The sequence below is a fragment of the Rhea pennata genome, chromosome 1 (genome assembly GCF_028389875.1).
Source record: "Rhea pennata isolate bPtePen1 chromosome 1, bPtePen1.pri, whole genome shotgun sequence".
Taxonomy (NCBI): Eukaryota; Metazoa; Chordata; class Aves; order Rheiformes; family Rheidae; genus Rhea; species Rhea pennata.
The window spans coordinates 107,520,842-107,547,870 of NC_084663.1; the positions used below are offsets into that span (position 1 = coordinate 107,520,842).

The 27,029-nt window shown below is 36.3% G+C and overlaps 1 protein-coding gene across 1 annotated transcript in view; it reads left to right on the forward strand.

The window, feature by feature from the left end:
- The first annotated feature begins 238 nt into the window (after window positions 1–238).
- Window positions 239–27,029, forward strand: part of ROBO1 (roundabout guidance receptor 1) — a 312,623-nt gene continuing 285,832 nt past the window's right edge. Inside the window, exon 1 of the mRNA XM_062597683.1 lies at window positions 239–301. Coding sequence (XP_062453667.1) covers window positions 247–301 — 55 coding nt within the window. The 5' untranslated portion in view covers window positions 239–246. The remainder of the gene's footprint in view (window positions 302–27,029) is intronic.

The window sequence follows — 27,029 nt, forward strand, 5'->3', positions numbered from 1 at the left end:
GGAAGTGTCAAAGCGGCTTTTAGGAAAATCGGGGCCGAGAGAGGAGCGAGCGGAGTGCCCGTGCTCCTGAAGTCTCTTGGATTTGACAATTCCCTCTCCGGAGAGTGCTCGCCGCTAAAGTCCTGGAGGATTAAGAAACCTTGCTTATATTAAGCTTCTGTGGAATTACAGTTGGGGGCTTTTCGGTTTTATTTCTCCCCCCGTCTCTCCTGGCATGAGACTGTCTGCAGGCGCCACCTGAGGACAATGATCGCGGAGTTTGCTCACTTTTACCTCTTTGGATTAATATGTCTCACCTCAGGTAACCACCACCCCTGAACAAATACAGCGGCGGGCTCTCGGCGGCGGCAGCGCTCCCGCCGCCCCGCTCGGGGCCGCGTTGCCGCGCGTGGGGGGAGGACGCGCCCAGCCGCCCTCTCCTTTCCCTCCCTCTCTCCCTCGCAAATGAAGTTTGATGCCGGCCGGCGGCGCGCTGCGGGCCGTGCGCCCGGGCGGGCCTCGCCTCGCCTGGCCGCCGGCGCCCCCGCGGCTTGGCGGCCGCGGCCTGGGTGCCCCCGGCTGCCGCGGGGCTGGGGCGCGGCCCAACGGCTGCGGGCGACGGCCCGCTTCCCCCCGCCCGGCGCCGGTGTGTGTGTGGGGGTACCGACCGGCCGGCCGGCAGCGGGGCTCGCCAGGAGCCGGGGGCTGCAGGCAATAACCCCTTCCTCTCCTCGGTGGAGGTCGGTGCCCATAGCAAGCAGGCCGGGGTGGGGAGCTGTGGGGGGCAGGTGTTAAACCGCATGGCTGACTCCTTCTCCCTCCCCGCCACCTTTCCCCTGCCGCCGCATGAACCGTTAACGGCGCGCGCGCCCCCGCCCCCCGCGCCGCGCCCCGCCGGCGGTAACGGCCGCCGAGCGCTCGCGCGGGCGCCGCGCCCCGCGCTGCTGCCGCCGCCGCCGTTACAGCAGCCCCGGTTCTCGTTGCGGACCGCTTGGAGGCTGTTTCTGGTTCCCCTTCTCGGTTAAAGTTTACCCACGTGTGTAAAGCGGCATGTCAGCGTGATAAATGGAAGAAGGCGAGATCCCTGAAGAGATAGGGGGATTAATGGTCATTAGTCACTGTTTGAGCTGGGTTTATGTGTGTTGGGGCATCTTATCGTGCCTGTAGATTAACGATAGGGTCGTACTAATAGGGTATTGTTGATAGCTGATTTTTTGTTCGCCTGCAAATTCTGCGTGTTTAAGTACCTTATCGAGCCGGGGTGTCGAGGACCGTGATAAAGTACTGTGCATAACGACTTAGAAATGGCTCTGCCTGCCTTGGGCTCCGTGGTGGCGTGCTCATCACTGCGCTCGGCGCCTGTCCTGCGGTCCGGGACGCGCTGTGCGTGTGTTTTTAATTTGAACGGGGGTAGTGGTGATGGTATTTGGTGTTTGGTTTTGTTTTCTTTCTGCATACGCTTCCTGTTAAGAATCCAGATTCATCTGTCTGCAGTATTCCTTCCCTTTCTCAGCAACTCCTTTTATCGTACATTTAAATAAGCTATGAAAGTGTACGTTTAAGTGCAGCTAATTCAGTAAAACTTTGTCTCGCAGTTAAGTTTAGTTTGGGCACTAACTTCTACCTTAATTGATTTTTACAGGATTTCTGAGGACCCCTATGAGTAATTAAAGTTACGGTAGTATGAGACACCTGGGCAGTGAATGAATGAATGAAGTTTTTGAAAGACTAGGTTAAGTGCACTGCCTGAAGCTTTAAGTCTTAATTATGTCACTGAATGCAATAACTTATGTCTGTTTCTATAGTATATCATAAATTTAACTATTACATTTTTGCTGCTGGGTATTAGGTTTATTTCTGTGGCTTCGAATATGGAAAGTTTTGCATTCTCTCTTAAAAAAGAGTAACTCTAACCCTAACAGTCTATATTGTCTTCTTTATCTAGTGGAAGAAACAATTGAAATGGAGGGGGGGGGAGAGAGGAGATGAGAAGGGCTTTTCAACAATTTGCTCATTGTAAATCTACTTTGCCAATCTTCCTGACTATAGAAAAGCTCACTTCATACACGGTGGACTCTATTACACAAGTCTATAACGACAAATCTTTAATTCGAAGTTAACCAGCATCATTTCATAGTTACTTTTTATTATCTAATACATTTCTCCTGTGAACACTCTAGACTTCTTCCATATTCTGCTGTTCGTGGGAGCAACAGCATAAGATGGATCTAATTTTTTAATTTTTTCCCAAGATGAAGACGTTCTCACGAATGATGTTTGCTCCAACTGAAAAGTTGGGCAAAAAAAACCCAAACAATTTTTAGTGAAAGTTCTTTATTTTGCCTTTAAGCAAAGGCAGTATCAAAGAGAGAGAAGCAAACCTTGTTCCATCTTCCCTGCCAGAGAGGTTTCTTGTCCATCAGTGAGAAGGGGATCAAACAGTTGATCTTGTGTCTGGCACAGAGGACAGGCCAGAAACCTTAGGCATGATGAAGTATGAAGACAAATGGCTTTAGAGCAGAAGGAAGGACAGGAATCATCTGAAGCAGTTTCCACACTGATATAATTTATATTCCACTGTCAGCTGATATGCTTGCATTGCTTGGTCGTTTCTCTTCTTGTCCACTATAGGTTTTAACTTCCCTTACTTATGCTAAATACTGAATCAATGGATTGTGTGCCCACACTCTAAATATTAAATCCTCTATTGAGAGATGGGAAAGAAGATAGGAGATGGGGAGGAGGAAAATCTTAGTCATAATCAAGAGGTAAATTGGTTAGTGTTTGTGAAAACAGTAATTGGTAAACCACTTAGAATTTAAACCCCCTAATTTTTACCCTGGTGTTGCCTCTGTGCTATTCTGTGAAGTACCTTCTTTCATCTAAGCCTGTGGTTAATAGATGTTGAATAAATTTAAATCTTGAATCATTTTGAATTTTAGAATATAGCAGCTTTCCTCCCTTGTCATTTCAATGCTTCTTTGCATAAAGATAAGAGGAAAAATTGCTTTAAGATGTGCCTCTTCTCCAGTATCCCTGTTTGCTTGAGTATTTACCTGCACTCTGTCTTTTTTCCTCCATTTTGAGACTATCTTTCCTTTATAATCTATAGAGGTCTCATCTTCCCCAAAGAAAGAACAGCAGCATCAAGTTGGTATGGTCAGAAAATAAAAATTTTCAGCTATGTGGGAAGTAGAGCATTTTTGCTGGGAATTGAGGCTTCAAAGTTCTGGTTTTTTGGTTTGCTTATTTGCTTATTAATGTACGTTCAGTGCTCTAGCAGTCTCCAAGACCAAGTATGTTACTGATTGATTTTGTGATCCCACACCAGAAATATTTTTATTTCTTCCATGTGTTTCATTGCAAAACTTTTTTAGTTGATTCCCACCTAATCAACATGTTACCTGCTGTTCCCAGTTCGTGATACCACATTCTAGTTACTGTACTTCAAATTGGATTGGTTAATCTGATAAAGAAGGAATTTTATGTTGTATGAAATGGGCAACTCCTAACGACAGACTCAGTGCAGGCATGGCTCTTGTTGATAGTTCTAGCCAGCGGAGGGCAAAATTGGCTCTTATATTCCATTATGGGAAACTCATCTTCTAAGGATTAATACTTTAAAGCATGTCCACAGAGATTCCCCAAAATCCATTGCAGCTGGTTAACCTACCTATTGGATTAAATATATCAGCAATTTCTTTGATTTTGTTTTTGCTTCTTTATTTCATCAGTTTGTGCTTAGAGAAGGAAGTTTCCCTTGTGCAGTATGGAAGAAACTGATAGGCTGAAGTACTGTAGTGCTACTTCAGGAAATGTTCTTGTTCCTTCTCTGTATTCTCTGGTAGTAATAAAATACAGAAAAGATTTAAAAAATTATTATTATGAATGTTGGAGTGCATCTTTGTAGGGTAAATATGTTATCTTAAAAAAAAGAAAAAGAAAAAAGAAAAGCACCTACTCCATATGCATTGTGTCCTAAGTAATTTTACTGTAAGAATGTTTAAGAAAGATAGCTGCATTGAAGAAGCTGGCTGCGTTTGCATTGAAACTTTAGAAGAAACAGCTATGTATTATTAAGTTCCTCATTAGTGATGGAATATTCTCCAAGTATCTAGGTGTTTGACTGATTGGAAACCACTTTTCCATGTGAGTACTGACAGTGTGTATGGAGATCAACCCCTCCCCCACATATCTTCCAGTTTGCATTACTGCATTTTTTTGTTCTGTTTCAGTTAGAAGGAAAGACTTTTTTTATATAGCTTAGAAATTATTTTGGACACCTATCTAAAGAAAAAAAGAATATTCAAACCATTTTCTTGCTGCAGTCACTGTTGTTGATTTCCTTATATTTGTGTTGTGTAGCTCTTTACTGTTGTCCCCAAAGTTACTGAGTTTTTTCATTACCAGGTCTGTCAATTGTATCTCTGTGAAGGGATCATCTGTAAAGTTCAGGGTTCTGAACTTTGGAGGTTAACTGTGTACAATCCATAAAGTTTGATTAGGAAACATAAATTCATGTGAAGGATACTCTACCCCTAAGTCTGCAGTCTAAAGGTTCTGATTCAATCTACAAATGTAGAGGGAACATTATGAATATTGGCAGAAGCTAGTGACAACTAGGTAACAACGTTATTTAATGTAAAATATTCATGTGCAGTATCCATTCCAACACTTTGGAAGTGATTGCCAAAGAGTTATATGGGGGATCAAAACCAGTCTCATTTTTGCAGTTCAATACTGTGCTAAAGATAGAGAAAACGCTTTTTTTTTTTTTTTTTTTTTTTTTTTTTTTTTTTTTTTTTTTTTTTTTTTTTTTTTTTTTTTTTTTTTTTTAGGTGCTCAACACAGGGAAATCTGATGCTGTATTTAAGAATCTAAGAACCCATCTCCTCTCCCAAATTCAGCAGTTTTTGGTTTGGCACCTTATTTGCCTAAATAACTGAAATAGTTTTTGTTTTGCAATCCGAAACAAGCATAATATTAAATTTCATTAGAGGACATTTTTTTTCTAATTCATATGAAAATATGCTGCAGCTAGCAAGTCCAATCACTTACTCAGCTTCTACAATTTATTGTTTTTGTCATCACTGAATGCATTCTGTGAATAACAGTCACCTGGCTTGTTACTACAATAGCTATTTTAGATCTTTTTCAAAATACTTCTATTTCAGGGTAGAAATCAGCATTGTTGTTGTGCATTCATGTAAGTTATTATTGATGAGAATTTGTTTTTTTGTGTATATACTTGAATAGCTAGGAATTAGGCTTTTGGTAATAGCTGTTAAATGTTTTGAGGTTATTTTGCTGTCAGGAAGTTGGCAGGAACCTTGCTCTTTCCAAGCATACTGAAGAGCACTTAAAAAAATTTATATGCTGAGTTCTGACACATTTTATTTGTGTATTCTGCTATATTGCCTCATTTGGTGATGATAACCTTCCTTAACTTTTCACCTGAGTACATCTTCATAAAACTGTACAGTAAACAGTGAAATAACTGAAGTTGTAACTGAGGTGTATTTTGAGTCCAATAAACTGTCTAAACAGAGGAAATAAGAGAGTTTTCCTGTTAGCCGTTAGAATCTTGGCCAAGAGGTGAGCTTCTTCAGGAACTTGGAAAGGCAAAGAGGTGCTGTAAGGGGCAGATAATTTACTAATTCATACCGTCCATTCTTTCTTCTTAAGATTACCCATGTAGGTCCTGATATTGGTGTTTGAATATGCAAGTCTAATCATGTATGCTGGTGCCTCTTGGCTGATTATTGCATCAGGTTTAAATCAGCACTTAATTGGCATGGGTAGAAGGGCATTTTACACGGAGGAAGCAAATGTCTTACAAGGCCAAATATTTTGAACTCCAGGCATGGGCAGCCTGCTACACTAAACTCCTGGCAATGAGATTGGTATTGTGGGAAATCTGAACAGGTACAAAAAGGGGAGTAGCCAGGCAGCTGATACTGAATTATAGTTTTTAGCCAGATGTGCTGTATTCTGTTTTAATCTTTTTTCCCTTTTTAAGGATCTAAGTTAATAATCAAGACTCTGAAAGACTTGAGCCAGATTCTGTAAGTTACCTTTTCCTGAAAATGACTGTAAGGTTTCTTGAAATATGAGGTGGTGAATTTAATCTGACTGCCAGAACTTCTCTGAGAGTTGACACAATGATTTGAGAATCATTAGAAACACCATGCATTTACTCCTCAAAAATACAGCATTTGGTTCTGGAACATTCGTTAAGAGGTGAGAGTATAGGCTTCTCAGATGAGGTATGTGTATGTTTTAATTTGTGTATTTAAACAGCAACATAAAGTTAGCAAGAGGAAGAAGTAGGCAAGTATTTATTCTCAGTCATGTACTATCAGTATCCACCTCAGGGTATAATAAGGCGAGGAAATGTCCTATACTTTGACAGAACAAAAATATATTGTAATTCTTTCCATGTCTTGAAAATAAAATGAGAAAACTAATTTTATTAGGAAAGTGGAGGAATATATAAGCAACTAATGACGTTAAATATTCTAAAATACTGAGAACTGTTGTGGGGCTCTGACTCAGAGTTGTAGAGTTTTTTCATTGCCTGTTTTGCCTGGAGATTTTCATAAGTTTCAGAACAGTGAAAATGAACTAGGCTGAAGCATGTGTGTGTATATATATTTATGTATGTGAAGCATGTCTCTGCATGATTGATTATAACAAATTAGATGATAAATTGGAAATAATCTGTATTTGGCAGTTGCAGCAGGCCAGTTTTCTAATTTAGCACTTAGGTCATAGTCTGAGCAGCCTCAGGCAAGAGAAAGATGCAGAATGCTCTGCCTCGCCAATACCCATGAACAAATTCATCTTTCCTTTGCGAAGATTATTAGCGGGAAGACAAGATGGTCTTTGGAAGTGCAGAAGGCTCTCCTTACCCTAAAGGAGTTGAACTCTGTGCTGATAAGGTAAATAGCAAACCTTTTGCCTTCACTTTCTCAGTAGAAATAGTGTTAATTCTGTTACAGAAACAGAAACTTGCAGTCCTAGAAAGCAAGATTTACCACTAATCACAGAGAATACACTTGTAGAGCTAAATAATGAAGAAGCTTGTTTTAAAAGATAAGTTTTAAAAGCAGTTTTATACCTGTTTGAAGCCTGTATTTCAGGTCTTCAAGCTTATTCGCAGTTGCTGTCGTCATCACTCTCCAAAGCACTACAGAGAACTTGGTGACTTGTCTAGCTAGCTTTTAATGAAGTGATGTCAACCAGTTGCTGCAGGAGGAGCATAGGACCTGAGGATGACTTGTGCATGCCCTTCACTTTCTGACATAGATGTTTTCTGACATAGATGGATTTTGGTAATAGTAATAGCATCTTTCTGTCTTCAACCTCATCTCTAACACATTTGATTTTTATTTTATTACTTTTGGTATGTTAGCTGTATGCAGTCAGTGCACCAGAACATCAGATATTTTTAAATGAAGCTCTCTTAGGTATTCAGCTTCTCAGTCAGAATTCTGACATAAATGGTACACTTCTATTGGCATATATGCTTTCCTAAAATAGTAAATATGTTGCCCCTAATATCTCCAGAGGGGCATAGGGCTTTCTATATTACACTAAATATTTATATTTAGTTACATTTAACTAAAGCACTATAATTTAAATAAGCACATCACTCACTTTAAAAATAACTTATTACAAATTTAGTATTGACCAAAATAAGTAGGTGTATAATATTATTAAAATTATATTAATATTTCTTATCAGAAAATATAATTGTTTTCTGGACTGCTGCAGCCAAATACATACTTTCCTCAAATACATGTTTCCTTTGCATATCTGACTACATACATTCCTTCAAAATTGTTCAAGTTGCCCTTTTCTGTTAGCAAGTATTTGCTCAATACGATGTTGTATTACCTTAAGTCTTAAGCTGATATAGTGAATGATTAATACCATGTGAGCACCCCTTATTGTAGATGAAAGATTTGTAAAATTGGCAAACCTTAATCTGTACTGAGCTGTGGATTTAAAATCTTAATATTTTATTTTCTTCATCTTGCATAGTGAATCAGTAGTCAAATAAGCTCAGTTCTGGAACGACATATCTTCTCAGACATGAAGTGCAGAGTGTACTGGGGGTAGGTTTCCAACCAATGAAATGGGAGCAGTCCTCCTTAAGAGCAGTCTGAGCAAACTGTATAATCAATATACTTGCTTTTCATGTAATTCAATTTTGTAGTCTTCTGCTCCTCTGTCTTGTATATAAATCAGAATCATGATTTCTTTAGTATTGTTAAACAGTTCCATGAATGGGTATGTTATACTGCATTAGAACTTGCTCGGTTAGCATTTTTGTACATTATGAAATTTGCATATCCCCAGGCAAGATATTTATTTTACATTCTGGGTTAGTTGTAGTGCCTCTTATCCAATTACTTAACTGCCTTTACATTGAAGATTAGACATAACAGTTCACTATTTCAGATTCATATACAGAAGATTTTAATTTCACTATTAACTTCTACAGTATCATGATAAAGAACAACAGTATCTCATCTTAGAAGTTAGTGTATGTTATGTGCCTGAAGCCTAAAGATGTGTATAGGATGAAAGGTCCTTTCTTTTGGAAGCAAGCAGAGGGGGAAAGAAATGAGTTTCTATCAGTGACTAGATGGACGTGCTTTAAAGAGGGGCTTGATTTTCAGTAAACACTTAGGTTTTTGTAATCCAGCCCCTTTTGAGTGGTTGAAGTTAGGAACCTACAACCTAAATTGAGTCTCTTAAAATCAGTAGTACCTTTAAAAACACTTGATTCTAGTGTTTAAATTAAATTGTATAAAATGTTTGACTTTAACTTCAACTGTGAATGTTTATGGATCATTGTGAGTTCTCTCAGCACATCTAAAAGTGAGATTATAGTGAACTTTTTCTTAAGAGTCAGTTAACTGGAAAAAAAAAACTATTTGATGGTTTTTGCATATACTTCTTTGGTTCTATGTGTAGTGTGAAGGCAATCAAAATGTGTTTGAGTATTTATTTTTTTAGCATCTTCTTGGTGTCTCATAGTATATTATACTATCATTGGTCAGTTGTAGTACTTTTCCTCTGAGACATCTTCTGTTGGCCAAATAAGCCCAAATATGTAAGCCCAAGTATAGCAGCCCGGAAGTCCAAAATAGGCTATGTCTATATTAATACCCCTTTACAGCAATGTCACCACTTCTTCTGTCAGAACCTCTTGGCAGCTGGTATAAGCCTCAGCACTTGCTCTAGCTTTATGCTTGGAGATCTGTTGGATGCCAGGCAGGCTCGGAGCTAGGATTTGCAAATTCGGAATGTATTCTCATCTTTCCCTCTCACCTCCCACTTGTAAAACAGCTCTGTCAATACCACTTTCTCTTTTTTGAATATAGCTGATGGCCTAGGTACAGTATTTGGCAAATACTTCACAATGAAAGTGTTTAATGGTAGGAGGTGATAAAGCGAAAGAAGTGAGGAAACAAGAGGAGCAGAAAACAAGGTTAGGGTAGGAATAACTCATCTTACCTTTTGCTACCCAGAATAGGAATTGCTACTGGAGAAGGCAGGGTTTGAGACTATGGGAACTGCAGCAGCAGAATGTAATAGTGAGAGGACATATCAGGTGATGGTATAGCATAACAAATTGTTTAACTATAGCATATCTTATGCAACTGTAAAATGGAAATTGCACTATAACAATGCACAGACATAAAAGTGATTGGCAGGAGGCCCTGTGCCAGGAATGAAATTCTAGCTTCACCAATGTGGAAAATGATGGTTTCAACTGCAGAAGAAGGTAAACCTTGGAAGGAGTTAGCACATCACTGGCACTGAGGGGCACCTGGAACTGAATGGCTGATTTAAATCATTCAATAGTGATTGATGAGACTCATTGCTTAGATTATGTAACCTTTAAAAACTAAAAGGAATAATTTCTAACTAGATGAAAAGCAGAAAGAACTGTTGCTTCTGTTCACCTCTTGAATGTAGAAGGAGGAGGAAAGTCTTCTTGTGTTTTGATATAAGGAGAAATATAGATGCTACTGTCAACTTCTTAGAAGCTAGGACATTTTTTAACAATTAAGAACATTTTGTGACTTAAAAAATGTATATGCAGTAATTGGAACCTTGAAATGAAAAATAACAGATAGGATGGAATCTTCTAAAAAGCAAAGTACTCACCAGCAAAAAACTTCAGAAAATAATTATTTAGATTTTGTAGCTTTTAATTGTGGATGTGAATATCTGTTGCTTGTGGGAAGAGCAAAATATTTAGAAGTATGAAAAGAAAAGAGATAGTACTTAGTTTAACTTTTCTCCAGTACGGTTTGGTTCTGGTAGTTTACTGAGCTGAACGGTAATGTAGCTTGGTTTCATATCAAGAATAATGTTCCAACTGTTCATAAGGCTTTTATTCCATAGGAGGATTATACTGCCAATATAAATACACTTCTGTTTATGTCCCAATTTTAGGGGAGGAAATAAAGAAAACATTGTAGCATGTGTTTGAATATTAATTTTTTAGAACTGTACGAAGACACAAACAAAGACATCACTTATGATATTACTGCTTAAAGTGGATGGGCTTTATGCAGCAAGTACACAATGGCAGAAAACAAATGTGAACTGGGCCCTTCTAGAGAAAGACATTTTCCCTTTGAGGCTTATCACCACAAATACTAAAATAATATTCAGCTTTAGTCTCTACCAACTAGAGGTTGAGATTCCCTAAATTCTTGTAGAAATTCTCTATTTATGACATTTTTTGGCTTCTGAATTGCTAGTTATCTCATTTACTTAATTTCTGTCAAATTCCTTTTTTTTTTTTTTTTTTTTCTTTTTTTTCATTTTTTGTTCTATTTTGTTATCTACCCAAGGGGAAACCAATTTTTTTTTTTTTTAATAAAGCTATATGATTGCTTCTTTTCTCTCCACACACTTGTACAGTAGCCATTAACATAATGTGGAATGAGAATATTTAATTCCCTCCCTTCACACACGCACACCCCCCATATCAGATGGGGAGTGTTTTTCCTTCAGATTTTCTGGGAGAACCAAGTTAGGACATTTGACAGGCTTATATTGACCCAGGGCCTTTACAATGTGACCAGCAGTAGTGAATATGATTTATACAAGCAGCTTTACTTCCCCCCCCCCCCCCTTTTCTCTTTCCCCTCTTACGATAAGGATTATTGATACTGTGGACATTTAATTTTGCCTGATAGCTATGAATTTGGGAAAAATCACTATTTAAATGTGAATGAAATCAACTGTGATTATTTTAAAAAGATTGGGTTAATGTCTGCACTCAGATCATCATGGCATCAGCATTGATATTTCTGGTTTTGACAGTAATTTACATTTTACTTTACATAAATTTACAGAAAGACGTTTACATTTTATTTGCCTTACTGCAGGAAGGAAGGCAACAACCCTCAACTAAAAATCGTGGTAAATACAGCCCAATAATAATAAAAATTAAATTAAGTTGGTCACTTAAGTTGATCATTTCATCACAATTCCTGTAGACTTGCAGATGATCATTTTGAATTTCATAAAACTGAATTTTATTTTACTCACCTTATGCTAGCCAAATAAAAAGCCACATGAGTTTAGTGTATTCTTTTCTTTGCAATGAACTGAACATGGCGTTTGTTTTTGTTCTAGTAGTCATGAAATAGGAGGGTGTTGGCGACAAGTCCTTTATTGGCTCTGTGCACTGTGCTTCTGAGGGCTCTTACTCCACCCAGCACATTATGTGTGCAAACTGTAATGTACTTGTTAAAACTTGTTTAAAAATAATTTCTTTTTAAAAAGAAAAAGCTGTAATAAGGCCAAAGTAAAAATAGCTCAATTTTTGTATTATCATAAATGAAGAAAAAGCAACTTACTCTTTTTGTGGAGTGAGGAAGAAAACCAAAAAACCTAGGTGAATTCTCAGCCATTTAAAGTCAATAAAAGTTTCGCTACTCATTTTGATATTTTGCTTGTATTTCAAAGGCTTAAGCTGAATGTCACTTTGCCACTGCTCAGTATTGCATAGAAATATTTAAGGGAGAAAAGATGATTTATAATCTCACTTTCACTTAAAAAGTTAAGAAAGTTTAAAGACTCTAATCAAACTCAACATTTTAGTTTTTTTTTTTTTTTTGTTGTTGTTCATTGCAAGAGTGGTTTTATTGCATGTTGTGCTGATGCTCACTGATTCTTCTGCTTTGTTACTACACATACTGTTTTTGTATTAGCTTCTTATGTTTATCTACTTTGTTTATTTTTGTTTATTTGCTTGTCCAAAGACCTTTTCAAAGCATTTTTGGCTTTGAATTTTATTATGTTGTATAACATCCTTTTTTTTTTTTTTTTTTTTTTTTCCTATGGGCATTTAGCCAGGATTGTGAGCGAGGTTTAATAAATAATACTATGTTTCTATTTCATATAGACCTAGTTTTCTAAATAATAATGCTGAATAGAATTTTGCTATTTCACTACTGATTTAAGACTCAGATATGTACATATTTTTCTTTAGGCTTTTAAAGGCTCAAGCTTAAGTGGTAGATCATTATTCTATGCATCAAAAGTGAAGGGTGATTAACTCCGTCTGGGTGCATGGAATGTAATTTTAGAGGCTACAAACGTTGTTACAAGTCAGGTTAAGGTTTAAAGGTGAAAGTTTGGCTGAATGAGTTTTACAGCTTTACATTAATGTACGCAAACAAAGAAACTCTTGTTTTTTACCCATTATGTGTCTAGTGAGCAAGTAGCTAATGTGATACAGAAAAGAGAATGTGAAGATTGCAGTTTACCATAAAGTTCAAACTACATACTTCTTATTTCAAATTGGAAGTTCCATTAAATAAACTACATCTAATACAACTTTGATTTAGACTGTCCATCTTCTAAATTTGAAGTGAAATGGTAATGGCTTTTACTGAGTGGTGTCTACTTTAGCTTGACTTTCTGATGTGAAGACATTTAGATTTCCTTGTATGCCATTAAATAATTTGAAGAACCTATTGAGATAAAGCCCCAGTAAAATTCCCCCAACGTGTTTAAGCTTTTCTTCTAGATAGTTCTTCTAAAATTGCATTCATAATTTGACTCTTCATTTAATTCTCTGACTTGATGTTGAACTTATATATATAACAATAAACTATGTGGGAAAGGAATGGGGTTAAGAGTGGATGTCTGGCTGGGTGACAGGGAAGTTAGAAAGCCTGGAATTTCTTTTAAAGATACCAGCCTGATGAACCACATTAAAACTGGGAGTAATGAATACTTTGCAGTAGTCTATTCCCCGTATCCCCTCTCTGTCCTTTAAAAATTTCTTAAGGAGGCACTGTGATCTAGTATGTTTATATCAGAGAAAAGCCAAATAGTGTATGTTTTTGTAGAACCATATGCTCATGTAAGTAGCTGGAAAGAGTATTCAGCTGCATCTGAAGTGACCCAGTTTGTTAGCAATTCTGATTACAAATGCCAGTGTGTATAAATGGAATAAAACAAAATAGGAGTGACTAACACAAATAAAAATAAACAACTTTTAGTCTTGGTAAATGATACTATTAAAGCACAGCAGCCTTGTTGGACATAATTAAAGTTGTAAGGCCTGAGGTTGGGTGAGTGGGCTCTATTTTCTTAAGGTCATGATGCAAATACAGAGGTCAGGGTTTCGCACTTGGTCTAATGTAAACAATGTCATGCCCTGGTAAGTATAAGAATTGATTTAACAAGGTTAAGCTAATTAAAAAAAAAAAAAGAAGCACTTGATATCAAAATTGGAGTGCAGCCACAATGTCTTCAGTTAACAAGGAGATGTGAAGAGAGACACGAAAGTAAAAGATCAGAAGTACAAGCTTTTATTTCTTGCTTGCTTGTGGATGCCAGTAGATACAGAGTGATTTTGTGGTGTCAGACTTTGCACAGTATCATTTCTGTATATTTCCCAGAGCCTGTCCCATATAATCTGCAAGTGGAAACAACAAATATTTTTCTAGAGTTGTTCATTTTTTGTTTCTAGTTTAAAATAAGACTTCTTTTTCAGAGCACTTTCTTTTTTAAAAAATTTAGTCTGTTAAATATTACTTTTGCTGCTGGACTCATGTGCTTATTCTTCTTGCCTTGTTGAATAGTGCTGTATTTCTCCTAAGTATATTAATCTTTACTTAGCCCTAGTGGTTTTCTGTTTTCATTAGTGGTTTGGATTATGTATTCAGACTTACATTTATGCTTGGTAGAGAAGAAATTCAAAGGTGTGGAGGTTTCCTAACAGTCTTCCCTTCAGAATTATACCAGTTTTCTCTCTTTATTCCTGCCCCATTTCCAACTCTTTGTGTCAGGCCTCCTTTCATTATGGTGCTTTGCCAGTCAGAAGAAACCACTAGCTCAAGACAGAACACACCTGTGACAGTTAAAAGAAGGATGGCTGGCAAAATCCATAATAATTCAATTGAAATGGAGTTCTGTAACTTAAAGTCTGGCAGCCACAGACACCACTCCCTATGAGAAGTTTCAAGGGCAATTGTTTGGGCTTTCACGTGCTTTGTCTAGTCATCTGAGGCTGTGAACTGGGCGGGGTTGCTCAGTTAGATCTGAAATTAAATATTTTTAGTTGTGTAAGCAGTCACCTTTTTGTCATTGCTGCCTGTAGAGAATATAGGCCCTCAGAGGAGAGGAAGATAGATATTCAACATAATGGTTAAGTATGCAAAAGAGACACACGGCAGCTATTGTCTCCAACATTGTTCGGACAGAGTTTCCTTGGTGTGAAATGCTACTTTAATATAGGTCAGTGTAGGTGAGTGTAGTTCTATTGAAGTCACCGAACCAGAGTTAATTTGTTTCACTTGACAATCAGCCCAAATAGGTGAGTAACTGGCAAATTCAAAAGCTAACAGTTATCCTGAAAGAAAAGTGCAAATCAGTCTGGTGTTTGATGCTTTGTACTTGTTTTCCTTCTCTTCTGTGGAAGAAGCTAACATTCCTACCTTCGGCTTGTGATTATTGCAAGTAAAACTTTATTCTCAGATTAAAGGTTTGTTAACTTTTAAGAAGTTTGTTCCTTAAGTGTTGCTGTTTTGAAAGTAAAGGAATAATAGGTATTTTAGCTTTTCATTTCAGATGCTCTGTTAATAACAAAATGAGTGGCTGAATGCAGCTGAGTTTAACAGTGGTTGAGATCTCAAAACCAGCACTCATCATTCAGCATGACCAACATAATTAGCAGGTTCTAGTCAGCAGAGACTGAGGAACCCTTTTAATGGAGACTAACTCTCCTCTCACCCTATCCCGTTTACATGTATCCAAAGGTTTTTGACAGGTCTAAGGAAAGTGAAATACACATCATGTATTCCCTCAAAAGAACTGATGCAACTTTTTCTTTAGCTTTGCTGTCTTGTATTTGGTATTTCCAAGATACCCTCTTCCTTGTCTGTCTTAAGAGTATGTTAGTTATGTCCTTGGTGATATTCATGAGGATATGTGTTCTGCCCATTCAAGACTACCTCATCAAAGACAGACTTTGATCAGCCTGTTCCCTGTGGATGCAACTGTATGATACAAAGGATTACAAGAGTGGTAACACTTAAAATTTGCTGTGATTCAAAAACAGTCTTACAGGTCAACTGAAAATTGTTGTCCCTTTTACCAGCCTAGATGACAAAGCTGGTGACTTCAAAAGCTATGCCAGAGTAACTAGACATTAGAGTTTCCTAATTTAGTGTTATTAAGTAATACTGTCAATAAAATTGTGAAGGCTATTGAAATTAGTGTTAGCAGTCTCAGGAGCATTTTACTGCTGAACGGTGCATTGCTTGAAAAGGACTTTCAAGTAAGAAAAAAACCTTATTTCTATAGCATACTCTACATCATCTATTGGAAGAGTGTGCTGTAAATGAGGAGGGGAAAAATGCTGACTGTGTTTTATGTCCTTAAGAATCTAGCACTAGCCAGAGACTCTTAAGAGAAGACCCTGTGAACTGGTGGGATGATCTGGTTGTACAGAATTAATCTTGTCATAAGTGCTTGCAGGAATGGAGAATTATTTATTCTCTGCAGGTTTGAATTGCTAGTCTTTCCTGCCCAGTGCTTGAATTGCTCCTATAAGCTGATGTGTTGAGGTTTTTAACATGCGGTGCTGTGCATACCCATTGCTCTGCATTTATATGAGGTTGTAAAACTGGCAGCTTTGTAAAATATTTATTGTTTAGTTTATACTTCCTGTTTTTGTGATCAAATGGTTCCAGGAATAAAGCAGTAATTTATTTTTAAACATTCATAAGCCAGTGATTTTAATTTGGTAAGAATTACTGTATGCAGAATGCTACCTCTTTTCTCAGACCAAGGGTTTTTGGAGCTTTTCTCCTTTCTCCCACCACACTCATTTCAAATTAAATGTTTAATCTAGACTGTATTCTGGATATTTCTAAATAGTATCGAGCATGATCACATTGTGTTTTTTGTGAGTGGTTGATAATCGTAGGCTGGGGGCATTGTTGCATCTTGGTTGATGGAGTTTAAGACTAGAGTTGTTTGTAGCTGGAAGCCACAAGGGGATCTCTGAATCATCGGATGTTTCACCTCCCCTTGTAAGACTGCAAAGGACGTAAAGAAAGACAGGGAAATGTAAGGAAAGATTCCTCTCTTTTGTTTTGTTTTTGCCTCCTTCTTTTCTTTTCTTTTTCTATTTTTTTTTAAGCTGTAACTATAATGTGCTTCGTTAGTATGAGAAAACTGAGGATCTTATATGGCTTTGTGTATAGGGCAAGCTAATATTTGTTTCCTTTCTTAAATTCTAAAGGATTTCAAAGAAGGATAGATCAGGTACATATCACATTTGTCTCTGATGTGAGTGCCTATACAGGGATCACCTGTATAACTTTCTGTGAACCTGTATAACCTTCTGTGAAGGTTAGGTAGCACATTCACAGAATGGCTGTTGAGTTGTCAGGTGTGTCAGTAGAAGAGCAGCAGTAGTTTGGAGGTCTGTGCTGAGCTGTGTGCCTGCTGATTAAGAAGTCCTTTCTAGGTCCAGGTGGGTAGGATATGAAGGCACTGTATGTCAGTAGTTTGGGGACCAAAATTTAAAATAGTAAACATGATAGTAAGGATGATGAGGATGGAGGATTGGATAGCTATAAGCTCTCAGCACTCTGTGATTTCTACTTGTTGTTTGGAAAATAGCATCATATGCAGGACTTCCCTAGCGTTTCCTTCCTTCCTGATTTGAAATTACTTAGCATCAGGAGTGTCACAGGAGAATGCAACAGAAAATTTCTTGACTTAACTGTTTGCTTGTCTGGTTGCTCTGTCACTTAATTTTTTAACAATGTGTCCAAATGTCTCTTATATTTTTAACAGTATGTCCAGACACCTTTCCTGCCTTGCTTGCTTATAGGGGTTTATTTTTCTTTTAATTGCGGTTTGAGTTAACTTTTCTTTGAACTTGTTATGTCTCCAAAATACACGTGTATTGTTAAAGTCAGGTTTTCTATAACATATCCCATACGTTTTGCAATGTGCATAGTTTCTTGGGAACTGTTAAGCAAAAGTATATGTCTTCATATGTGGAAGTGTAGGAAATTACTATTTTACTCTTAAGTTATATATACACATGTATATATACACATATTAAAAAAACCCTACATATGTATATATTTATATATATGAAACAATGCCCTTGGAGATATAGTAGGATCAAAAACCTATTGAGAAAGCTTCTATCTGAGAAGTTAGTCTTAATACTTCCAATTTTAATATTGTAATTATGCTAATATTTATTCCCAGTGAAGAGATTTGGTGTTCTTGAGGGCTAAACACAAATTTGAGGACAGTTATGAGACACACTGTCCTCCTAAACCTTAAGCTTATTACGTACCAGTGTACCAAAGTCATTTAGACTGAATCAGAATAGTTGAGGCCTGTTTGTATCTGGAGGTTGAATTCAACTAAAAGAAATAACATTTCAACAGTTTTGTTGTAAAACATGTCAGAAAGTCTGGACACAGTCCTGGGGAACATACATCAGGTGACCTTGCTTGAGCAGGGAGTTTGGACTACACGTTCTCTCAGAGTGCCTTCCAACCTTAACTGCTCCATGACTCTCAAAGTGGGCAAGTGTGTATATGCACCTGCACACAGGATAGAGTATCTAAATTTTCATAGATATGCCTTAGCTTCTGAAATTAATAAATCTGGCTTGCAAGCATAGGAACTTAAAATATTAAGTAAATAAGCAAAAATTGTGAGAAAAACAAGAAGTAAATTGTACTTTCTTTCTGAATTGGAAGCTGACTGGAGGATCAAAATCCTTAAACAGTTTCTTTTAGAATTATTCAGTTCATTGCTTTCACTATCTTTTGTTAGCTTATTAGTGTGCAGATTGTCTTCAGGGATGTAATGTAGGACTGTGTATATTTTAGTTAGCTGGAATCCAGAAAGATTAAAAAAAAAAATAGGGTATTTCTTCCATTTTTCACCTTGACTGATTAAAGACGCTTTTATGGGCTGATTTGCTTTGCCTAGTGTAAGTGACCATCCATTTATGGAACTGCAAAGTTTAGCTTCAAGTTTTTTTGAAGAGGATTAAGAAAACTAATTAGAAAGCAATGAAAGCCATGGAAGAGGATGGATAGATCACAGCACCCACCCATTGGAAACAATAGCAGTCTGGGCAGCTGTTCACCCGTTGGACCAGTTAATGTCTCTGTGCATTAGGCTGTTGATGCTTTGGCCAACTTTAATTACATACATTTGATAAAAAGTAAATGCCACTCAAGCTGTATATATTGTTTAAAGAAAGACCTCTAGCAGGAAGAAAATTGATAGAGAATCTAAACAGTAGCATACTTCTAAATAGCTACAAAGTGAGTTTTGAAATCACTTAAATTTTTCCTCTTTGGGAATTTTTTTTTCTTTTGTCTTGGGACAATATTGCATTCAATGAAATAAAGGAAAAAATTCAAAATGTATCCAATATTGTTCTCTTGCCATCATAAGGGAGTGCATTTAATCCTATAGTTGTAGGAATATCCTGCTAGGAATACAGGTTGTATCTACACTGTAACACAAGGCACTGGTTTTGTTCATTGGCTTTGTGTGTGTGTGTACATTTGAACTGGTGACTTCTGAGTGGAAAATAGTTGTTCAGAATTCTTTATCGGTCCACACTGCGTTTAGCTCCTGTCACACAGTACTGAGCTGTTCTGGATGTTTGCTTCACTAATCTAATGACATTCAATTGCTAAAATGTTCCAAGCTTCCTTCCCATGATAGGGCTCAGTTACAGCAAAGTGTACTTGGGAATGTGAGTTAGATTTGTTTTTCTGCCATAAAAATACTAGCTTGCTGTTAGGTTTATCGTAGGCAGAACTATGGCTAACAACAGAAATCATTTTTTGGTTTCTTATGTGTCAATTCACTTTTCTACTTTAATACTTTGGAGAAAAAGCTAACACAGGATGTGTCCCTCCTGCTTAAAATGTGCTAGTATTAACCTCTATGTTAGTTTTATGTTATGTTTTAAAAGTGTTAATATAACTTTTAATATAACTTTTTTTTTGTTAAGTCTAGAATGTTAGGTATTTTCTCAATGTAACTTGAAGAAATCATGCATTCTTTTTGAATTTTAGAAGAAGCTGGAAAAGAAGAAAGCTCTAGATGATTGTATTTAATAACACTATTTTTATTCTCGTTGGCTGAAAATCTTCTGACCACAGTGATAAAACCTGAACAATTTTGATTATAATTTTATCTTATTTTTTTTTTTCACATTGAACACTCTTAAAGAATAAACCTTGTAAACAGAATTGTACTAGTTTCTAGAGACAAGCTATTTCTCCTTCCTTGCTTTCTAGGAAATGAATGCAATTTGTCACAGGAATAGACTTCAAAGTCAGTAAAACTTATAAATAAATTTATGCAAAAAATTCATTAGGTATTTGCCTGTAAGTTGAGTCAGAGGTTCCATATGGCAGAAAGTATAGAAATAGTTTGGGCTCTGTCGTATTTCAGTAAGTTATCAGAATTGAGAGAGAAGCTGGATTTTGGGAGACAGAATGTGATTAAACTACTACACTGAGTTTTCAATTCCAACAAAATTCAAAGTAAACAGTTGTTTTTGTTTGTTTTGTTTTTGTATTTACGAGCAAGTACATAAATAATCAGTTATTGGCTGATTGTTGACTTAAAATCTTTAATTATTTTTAGCTCTCTGCATTCCTTTTAATCATTGATTCTGATGTTTGAATACAGACACTTCTGACTGGGTCTTAGATAACTTCATTTATATTGTCTTTTCTCCAAAGGCTCATGTAAAAAGGAAATAAGTCTTACTGAATTATCATAATGTATCCTAAATGTAAACAGGTGCAATACACTTAATTAGAAGGGTTTACTAGATAATATGAAATGTTTCTTGAAAATGAGTAATTTTGTAGTTTACTACATTGGTGTATCTCTGGCCATAATTAAGGTGTGATGCACTGGTTTGTTTATTGGACCATGAAATGCCAAACATGAAGACAATTCACTGTCCTAAGTAAGAGGCAGAAGTGTCTATCTCTTCTTCTAAAATCTTTGTCATAGTCTGAATTTCTTCACTGATATAGGTGAAAGGGTTAGTTTGTTTTTCCAGACCACCAGCTACCACTTTTTTTTTATGCTTAATATTCCTAGTTACTGAGTTTGAAGTAGATTCATTCTTGTATAACATATATTGATATTAGCATGTCATCTTTTTTTCTTTTGTTTTTGTAGCACAGTCATTCATTGCATGCACAGCCAGTAGCTTTAACAATTTTCAGGAACTCATTTTAGACAGGCCTTTAATCCTCTGCTGCTGCCTGTCTCCGTCGTTATAAATACAAGTTTAGACAAGCCAGAGAAATAGAAGAGGAGGAGAGATGTTTTCTCTAAGAAAATATCCATCCTTAAAGAAAGTGTCCTACAATGTTATTAAAACCAAGAAGCTTACATATAATTAGAAAAAAATGTATAATTTTCCTATATATATTTTAACAACTTGATATTATAATTTTATGGGATCTTTGAGGAGGAAAAGGTTGTTTATTAAATGTTTTGTGTTTCCAGTAGAATGATAAATGCCTTATATAAAATGACAAGCAAGTTATTGTCCCTCACACCCACACTTATTAGAACATTTTTTTTTGATTCTTTCTATAGCTACTTAAGAAACTACCTGGAACATCATTATGGTGATGTTAAAGTTTTTTTCAGAAGACCACTCTTCTCCCCCCCCCCCCCCCCCACTGCATATCTTTACCTTGCTTGATTCTGCTATGTGAGCACAAAGCTATACAGCTCCTATTCTTTCTCTTTCCATAAAGCAAATGTTGGCCAATGGAACAAAACTATGTGAATGAATTCACATTTTACGTAATATACTAGTTGCAGAGTAGTACTGCTGTAACCTTTTCTACAAATAGAGATGAAATGCCAGGAACTGTCTTTTTATCTCTGGCAGCTTGGTACTACAGTAGAAAGCATGTTCTCTTTCAAGGAAAAGGTAGTTGGCTCCAAAAGATGTCCAAAAGTATTACCGTAAGATGAATAGTGAAAGTCACAGTGCACTGTTACACAAATTGTATTATAGCAGTAATCCTGAATACAACATAATAAGCAGTTCCCACCTTTGGGAAATTAAAATAATATACGATAATATATGAGAAATTTTTAGTTTTTATATGTATTTATTCAAATGAAATTTAATTGAAAATACTATAAAGGTGTTAATGGTTCCATAAAATCCATACAGTTCCATTATATTAAACTGTGAACCTCTTAGGACACCACATGATCTGCTAAGTGGTTTGAGATTCAGCTTGAAGAAAACACAGAAGATGAGCTTTGTGTCTAATGTGAGCTGGGAAAATGATTCCTAGGGGTTGAAGATTACACCACCAATATTGTATGCACTGTATGTCTTCCAAGTATATTTTTGCTGAGACTTAAATTTTGTAAGCAGGCAGTCTCACTGGCTTCCTTGATCTGAACATGATCATGTGTTTGAATCCAGGAGCCTGTCTTCAGATGCATGCCGTGTATTATTTCAGAAGCTCTTTCACTTCTTAAATGGTTACAAAGAAAGGGAAAGAGTTCTTGAAGATACATTCACCATGCCATGGCAAGCATCATTCTAACCAATGAATCTTTTATAATTAAAACATCAACTATATGACTCAGATTTTCTGTGAGACAGATGGAATGCTTTGTTGCTGGTAATTAAATTACAAGTCTCCTACATCTTGACTATTTTCCAACAGTACTTCCCACTATATGCATTTCCTGTGATAAGACCAGCCTTCTCTTTGATTGCACTATGCTTTCCTTTTCACATGAGTAATGACCAAGATTATTAGAACGGCGTATTCATTGTCACCCTAGGTAGATGTTTTATATTAAGCACTTACTTCCATCTTAAAAACAACACTATTCAAGGCTTCCTCTCAGTAGAACTAATCAAGTTGGTTTCAGGGATGTAAAGGATTTTAAAATTCATGTGTTTTCATTTAAGAAGGTTTTGTTTATATCCATTAGCATCAAGAAAATTCTAGAAAGGAAATTTAGGATATTAAGCAAGATGTATTAAGAACAGAGTTATTTAAAAAGAGTTGATTTGATATTACATTAATAGGAAGTAGAGGTCGTCCCCCCCTTTTTTAAATCAGTTGTGAGTTCATCTTAGATGGCATGTCAATGAGAAAACAGCAGTACATGGTGTCAGTTCCTACAACAAAGCAAAAGCAAACAAGCAGAAGAACTTTGATAGGAAAACCATTATATCTGATCTTTTCACCTGTTACGCCCAGCTGTCCCTTGTGGGATTTTCCTTTTGGTTTAAATGCATTTCTGCTCCAGTCTATAGAGGAAACTGTAAACTCCCTTTGACATTAACAATAGTTTTACAAGATTGGTGGAAAAAAGTGTTGTGTACTGAAAAGTAGAATTAACTTCCTAATGTATTTTTCTTGTGTTTATATTGAATTTTGGTGCCATTTTACCAACCCCATCTTCATTTTTCTACTGTCAAACTGACTAATAGACTGGTCTATTGACACCATCTGTCTAAGGAATCCACAGCCATTCTTAAATGCCTGCTTTGGTTTTCAATAGAAAAGCATTCTTTGTAGGAGGAATTATTTCTCTGTGTTCCTCTCTTTCCTTCCTCTTCTCCTCCCTTCCCCTCCAAAGGATCCTCAGTGGTGATTCATACTGGAATTTCCTACAACTCCCTCCTTCCCCTGCCACTTTCCTTTGCATATGCAGTAAGTTGCATGATAGTTACATGTGCTGTGCTGATTCTGCAGAATTGTATGACATCTTGCATGTTGTGTTGCAGTATAGAAACTATAGGGCAGTGTAGACAGAAATAAAACATCAGTAGCTCATTTTACAGATGATTCTCTACAATTGCTTTGTTCTTTGGAAACTATTTGATGTATGCAGATATGTTTTTAGAAATGGTGGTGCACTAGCCAGATTTAATTGCATGTCTTCTAAAGTGCTTCTGTCTGGTGACAGAACTACCTATTTCCTCAAAGTGAAGTCAAACTGTACTAAATATTTAGAGTATTCAGTTTCTTTAAAAATAATTCTAGCTGAGTAATACTGGAATGTTTGGGAGAGCAGAAGACTGAGATGCAGTGTTACAGTAGTTACTAATGCTGCACAGTCTGGAGATAAATGGTTGGTTGGAAGAAGCAGTGTGATGCTCTAGGCAAATTTTCTTACAGAAAGTGGTCATTTGGAGGAACAATTATATATAATAAAAGTATTCATGTATAAAAAAGGCATTGTAAAGAATGGTGAAGCTTTGGCTTGTGTCTCACTGAACCTTTTACCAATATCCATTAAGTGAAATTAGTAAGCTAGAGTTTCAAGCCAAGAATGATTGCTGAAAGAGCTACCAAGACATAGTAAAATCTGTAGTTTGTAAATGAGAGTTCAGTCAAGAGATCAGAGAACAGTTTTACAATGACTTGATCTGAGGATTTTCATTTAAAAATAAATAAAAATTATGATCCAGACTAGACCAGCTGTGAGCAATGTCAGTGAGCTGCCATTGTCATTGGAATTTTGAGACTTTGGGAAGTGGAGATGACTTGTACTTTTAGATAATATTTTGAAGTTAGTTGTTCGTGATAAAAAAAAAAATCTTCTGTTCAGCTACTGTGTATTTCTTACTTTTTTAATGTTTAATTTGGGTTAATATTAAGCAACTTTGTGTATTTCAATTATAAAGCTGTACCAATGTACTGATTTTCACATTTAAACCAAGTCATCTGTGATAGGAAAATCTTTTTATCATCACTTTCACTGGGGTCTGATCACAAGCAAAAGTGATTCAACAGTAACTGGATCAAAGGTATTAAAAAAACCCCACAACCTCAAATGCATACCAAAAGAAGTAAAGGAATATATGCCAATTTAAGAAATTAAATGAGAAGTATATAATAAGTAACATTATCTTCAGTCTCATACTTTATTACATTGAATGCAATATAGTTGAACAGGTTTGAACTTCAATTATGTTTAAAATATAAAACTATTTTAAACAGACTTCTATCAATAATATGTAGATTTTATAAAGTTTGTATTGTAGTCTTTCAAGCTGAACCACATTTTCCTTTCATACTTCTTATCTTCACCTGATTCTTATTTGTGAACCATCTTCAAGGTACCTTCTTCACACACATACCAAATGTATCTGGCATCTGTGTGTAACAATTTGTTGACAGTAAGAACGTAAAAGGACAAGTTACAAAGAGTGTTTTCTGTGTGTCTCTATGTGTGTGTTTAAACATTCCCTGATGTGGATATATTTGTTTTTTTCTAGCAGTACAGAGACATCTTTTCATGTCTTGAGAATGGTACCATATTTTGTAAAACCGTAATTCTATCCTATCATATTTTATTGAAAGCCTAACTTAGAAGCATATTTGCTTATTGGAAATGGGCAAGCCATATTTACTGTTTTAATTCAGTCATGTTTTGGTATATAGTGTTTAATGGTTTAGAGAACTGATAAGCTCTACACAAATTAACATTTGATGCAGAATAATTTCTAGTCAACATGTATGGTCACATTGTCTTTGGTATTTCTTAAGGAAGCTTTTTACAAAATGTTCAATTTGCAAGGGAGTTAAATTACTTTAAACGATTTAATGGTTCCTATTTTCAGTTGCTAGAATTTGCCTTCTTTTTTTGCATGTCAATGAAAGGGCATAATCCTTAGGAGGAAGATTCCTTTCTCCAGTATTTGAACTTCAGTTCCTTTGGGTAATTATCTTTAGTAGTGTGCTCTCTTCTTTATTTTGGAAACAATGCAGTGTCTGCCACTACAACTTTGTCTACCCTTGCAGTTTTTTGGACCAATAGTTATTAAGTAGTACTCAGTCTTGATGTAGAGACAGCACATTGTAGAGTGATAATGCTCATAAAGGAAGGAAATCTCCTTAATGGAAGAAAGGGGAGACTGTACATTAATGAAGGTAAATTGTTCCAAGGAGAGAGAGCGGGAGAGAGGACTACAATAAGCAATACCACTAATACCACTAAGCATGCAAGGCTGCAGGCACAGCAGTGGTTTGTGAAGATGGCCTCCTTAGCATTATTTTTACTTTTTACTCTCTTTCTCCTTTAATATACTGTCATTTTGACAGCTTTTATCATAAAAGTAAGCATTTTTGCTACTTCATTCTGGGTTTTATGACAGACAGCATTAACAGGAAGATGGGGATTTTTCCTGCTGAAATATATGAAGAAAGGCTTTTTTCAGTGTCAGGAATGATTGCTACTATGGCTTGATCCTACTTATTTGAGTATTACTTTTGCAATTAATGAGTGAGGATATTTGCTTAAATGAGGATGAAGGATATTTTGGGTTCTCTTGTTTTACTTGAAAATAGAGGTTAAGTTTCTCTTTCAGAATTATATCTATGGGTATATAAGAGAGAGAACGTAGCCTATGTTATCCCATCAGGCTCCTGTGGCTTATTGTTGAAGAAAATAATTTAGTATAATTAATAATTAATTAAGGAATATAATTTAATGAGACTGAAGAACTGCAATTCTATACTTGTAGTTTGTTGTTGGTTTTGTAAGTTTAAAAAAGTATAGTTTCAAAGAGTTACAGGCTGGTATTTGATCAAGGTCAAGGAAAAATATCGCTTTCATTTTATATAAGAGAAATACAAAATTATATGCTTCATATCTTGGCTTCTTATAGCCAGTTTTGTATAAAGATTGATGCTGTTAGGCTATTCAAAGGATAGTATCAGGATGAAAATTCACATGGTACATGAAACTCTTCTGCTACAGCTGAAATACAATATTTAATTAAATTTGCACACAAAGTACCCAATGTACAGCTTTCTGTTTGTTTCTTTTTATTGCTGCTAGTGTTTGTGACATAGTAATTTCTAAGAATTCGCCAGTAAAACCTGTATGAATGTTGGTAAGTGCTTGCTGAGCTAACCCGTTTGCCATATATGCAAGCACACTGTGGTAGGAGTAGGGTTTCACAGTTGGGGATCTAAAGTAAGAAAACAAGCAAACAGATAAACCCTCCACACACCTCCCTCAGCAATATTTAAAAGTTAGTCAATTTTCAAATCAGCTTTTAAGAATTAGGGCACTCAAATCCTATTGAAATTCACTGGGACTTAGTACTCCTTAGAGCCTTTCCCTAGCCTAGAATCAATAAATTGACAATCTCAGAATTGCTTTGTGAGCACCTTTAATTTCATTTTCAGAAAAATGTGTTTTAATGTGATTACAAAGGCCTGGGCAGTGAAAAAAGTAATTGTTAAGAGCAGACATGTTGAATCTGTTGCATTTTTAACATTACATGCATTTTGAGACCTGTAGAAGAGGCAATGTAATACATGAAACACTCTTAGAATGACAATTTGAATATAATCCTTTTTTTTTTTTTTTTTTTTTTTTTTGGTTACATACTGTGGTTTGGTTTTGTTTTTCTGGAGTTTGAGCACTGTAGTCTTGCATGAGGAAAAATATTTTCATTTGTTTAA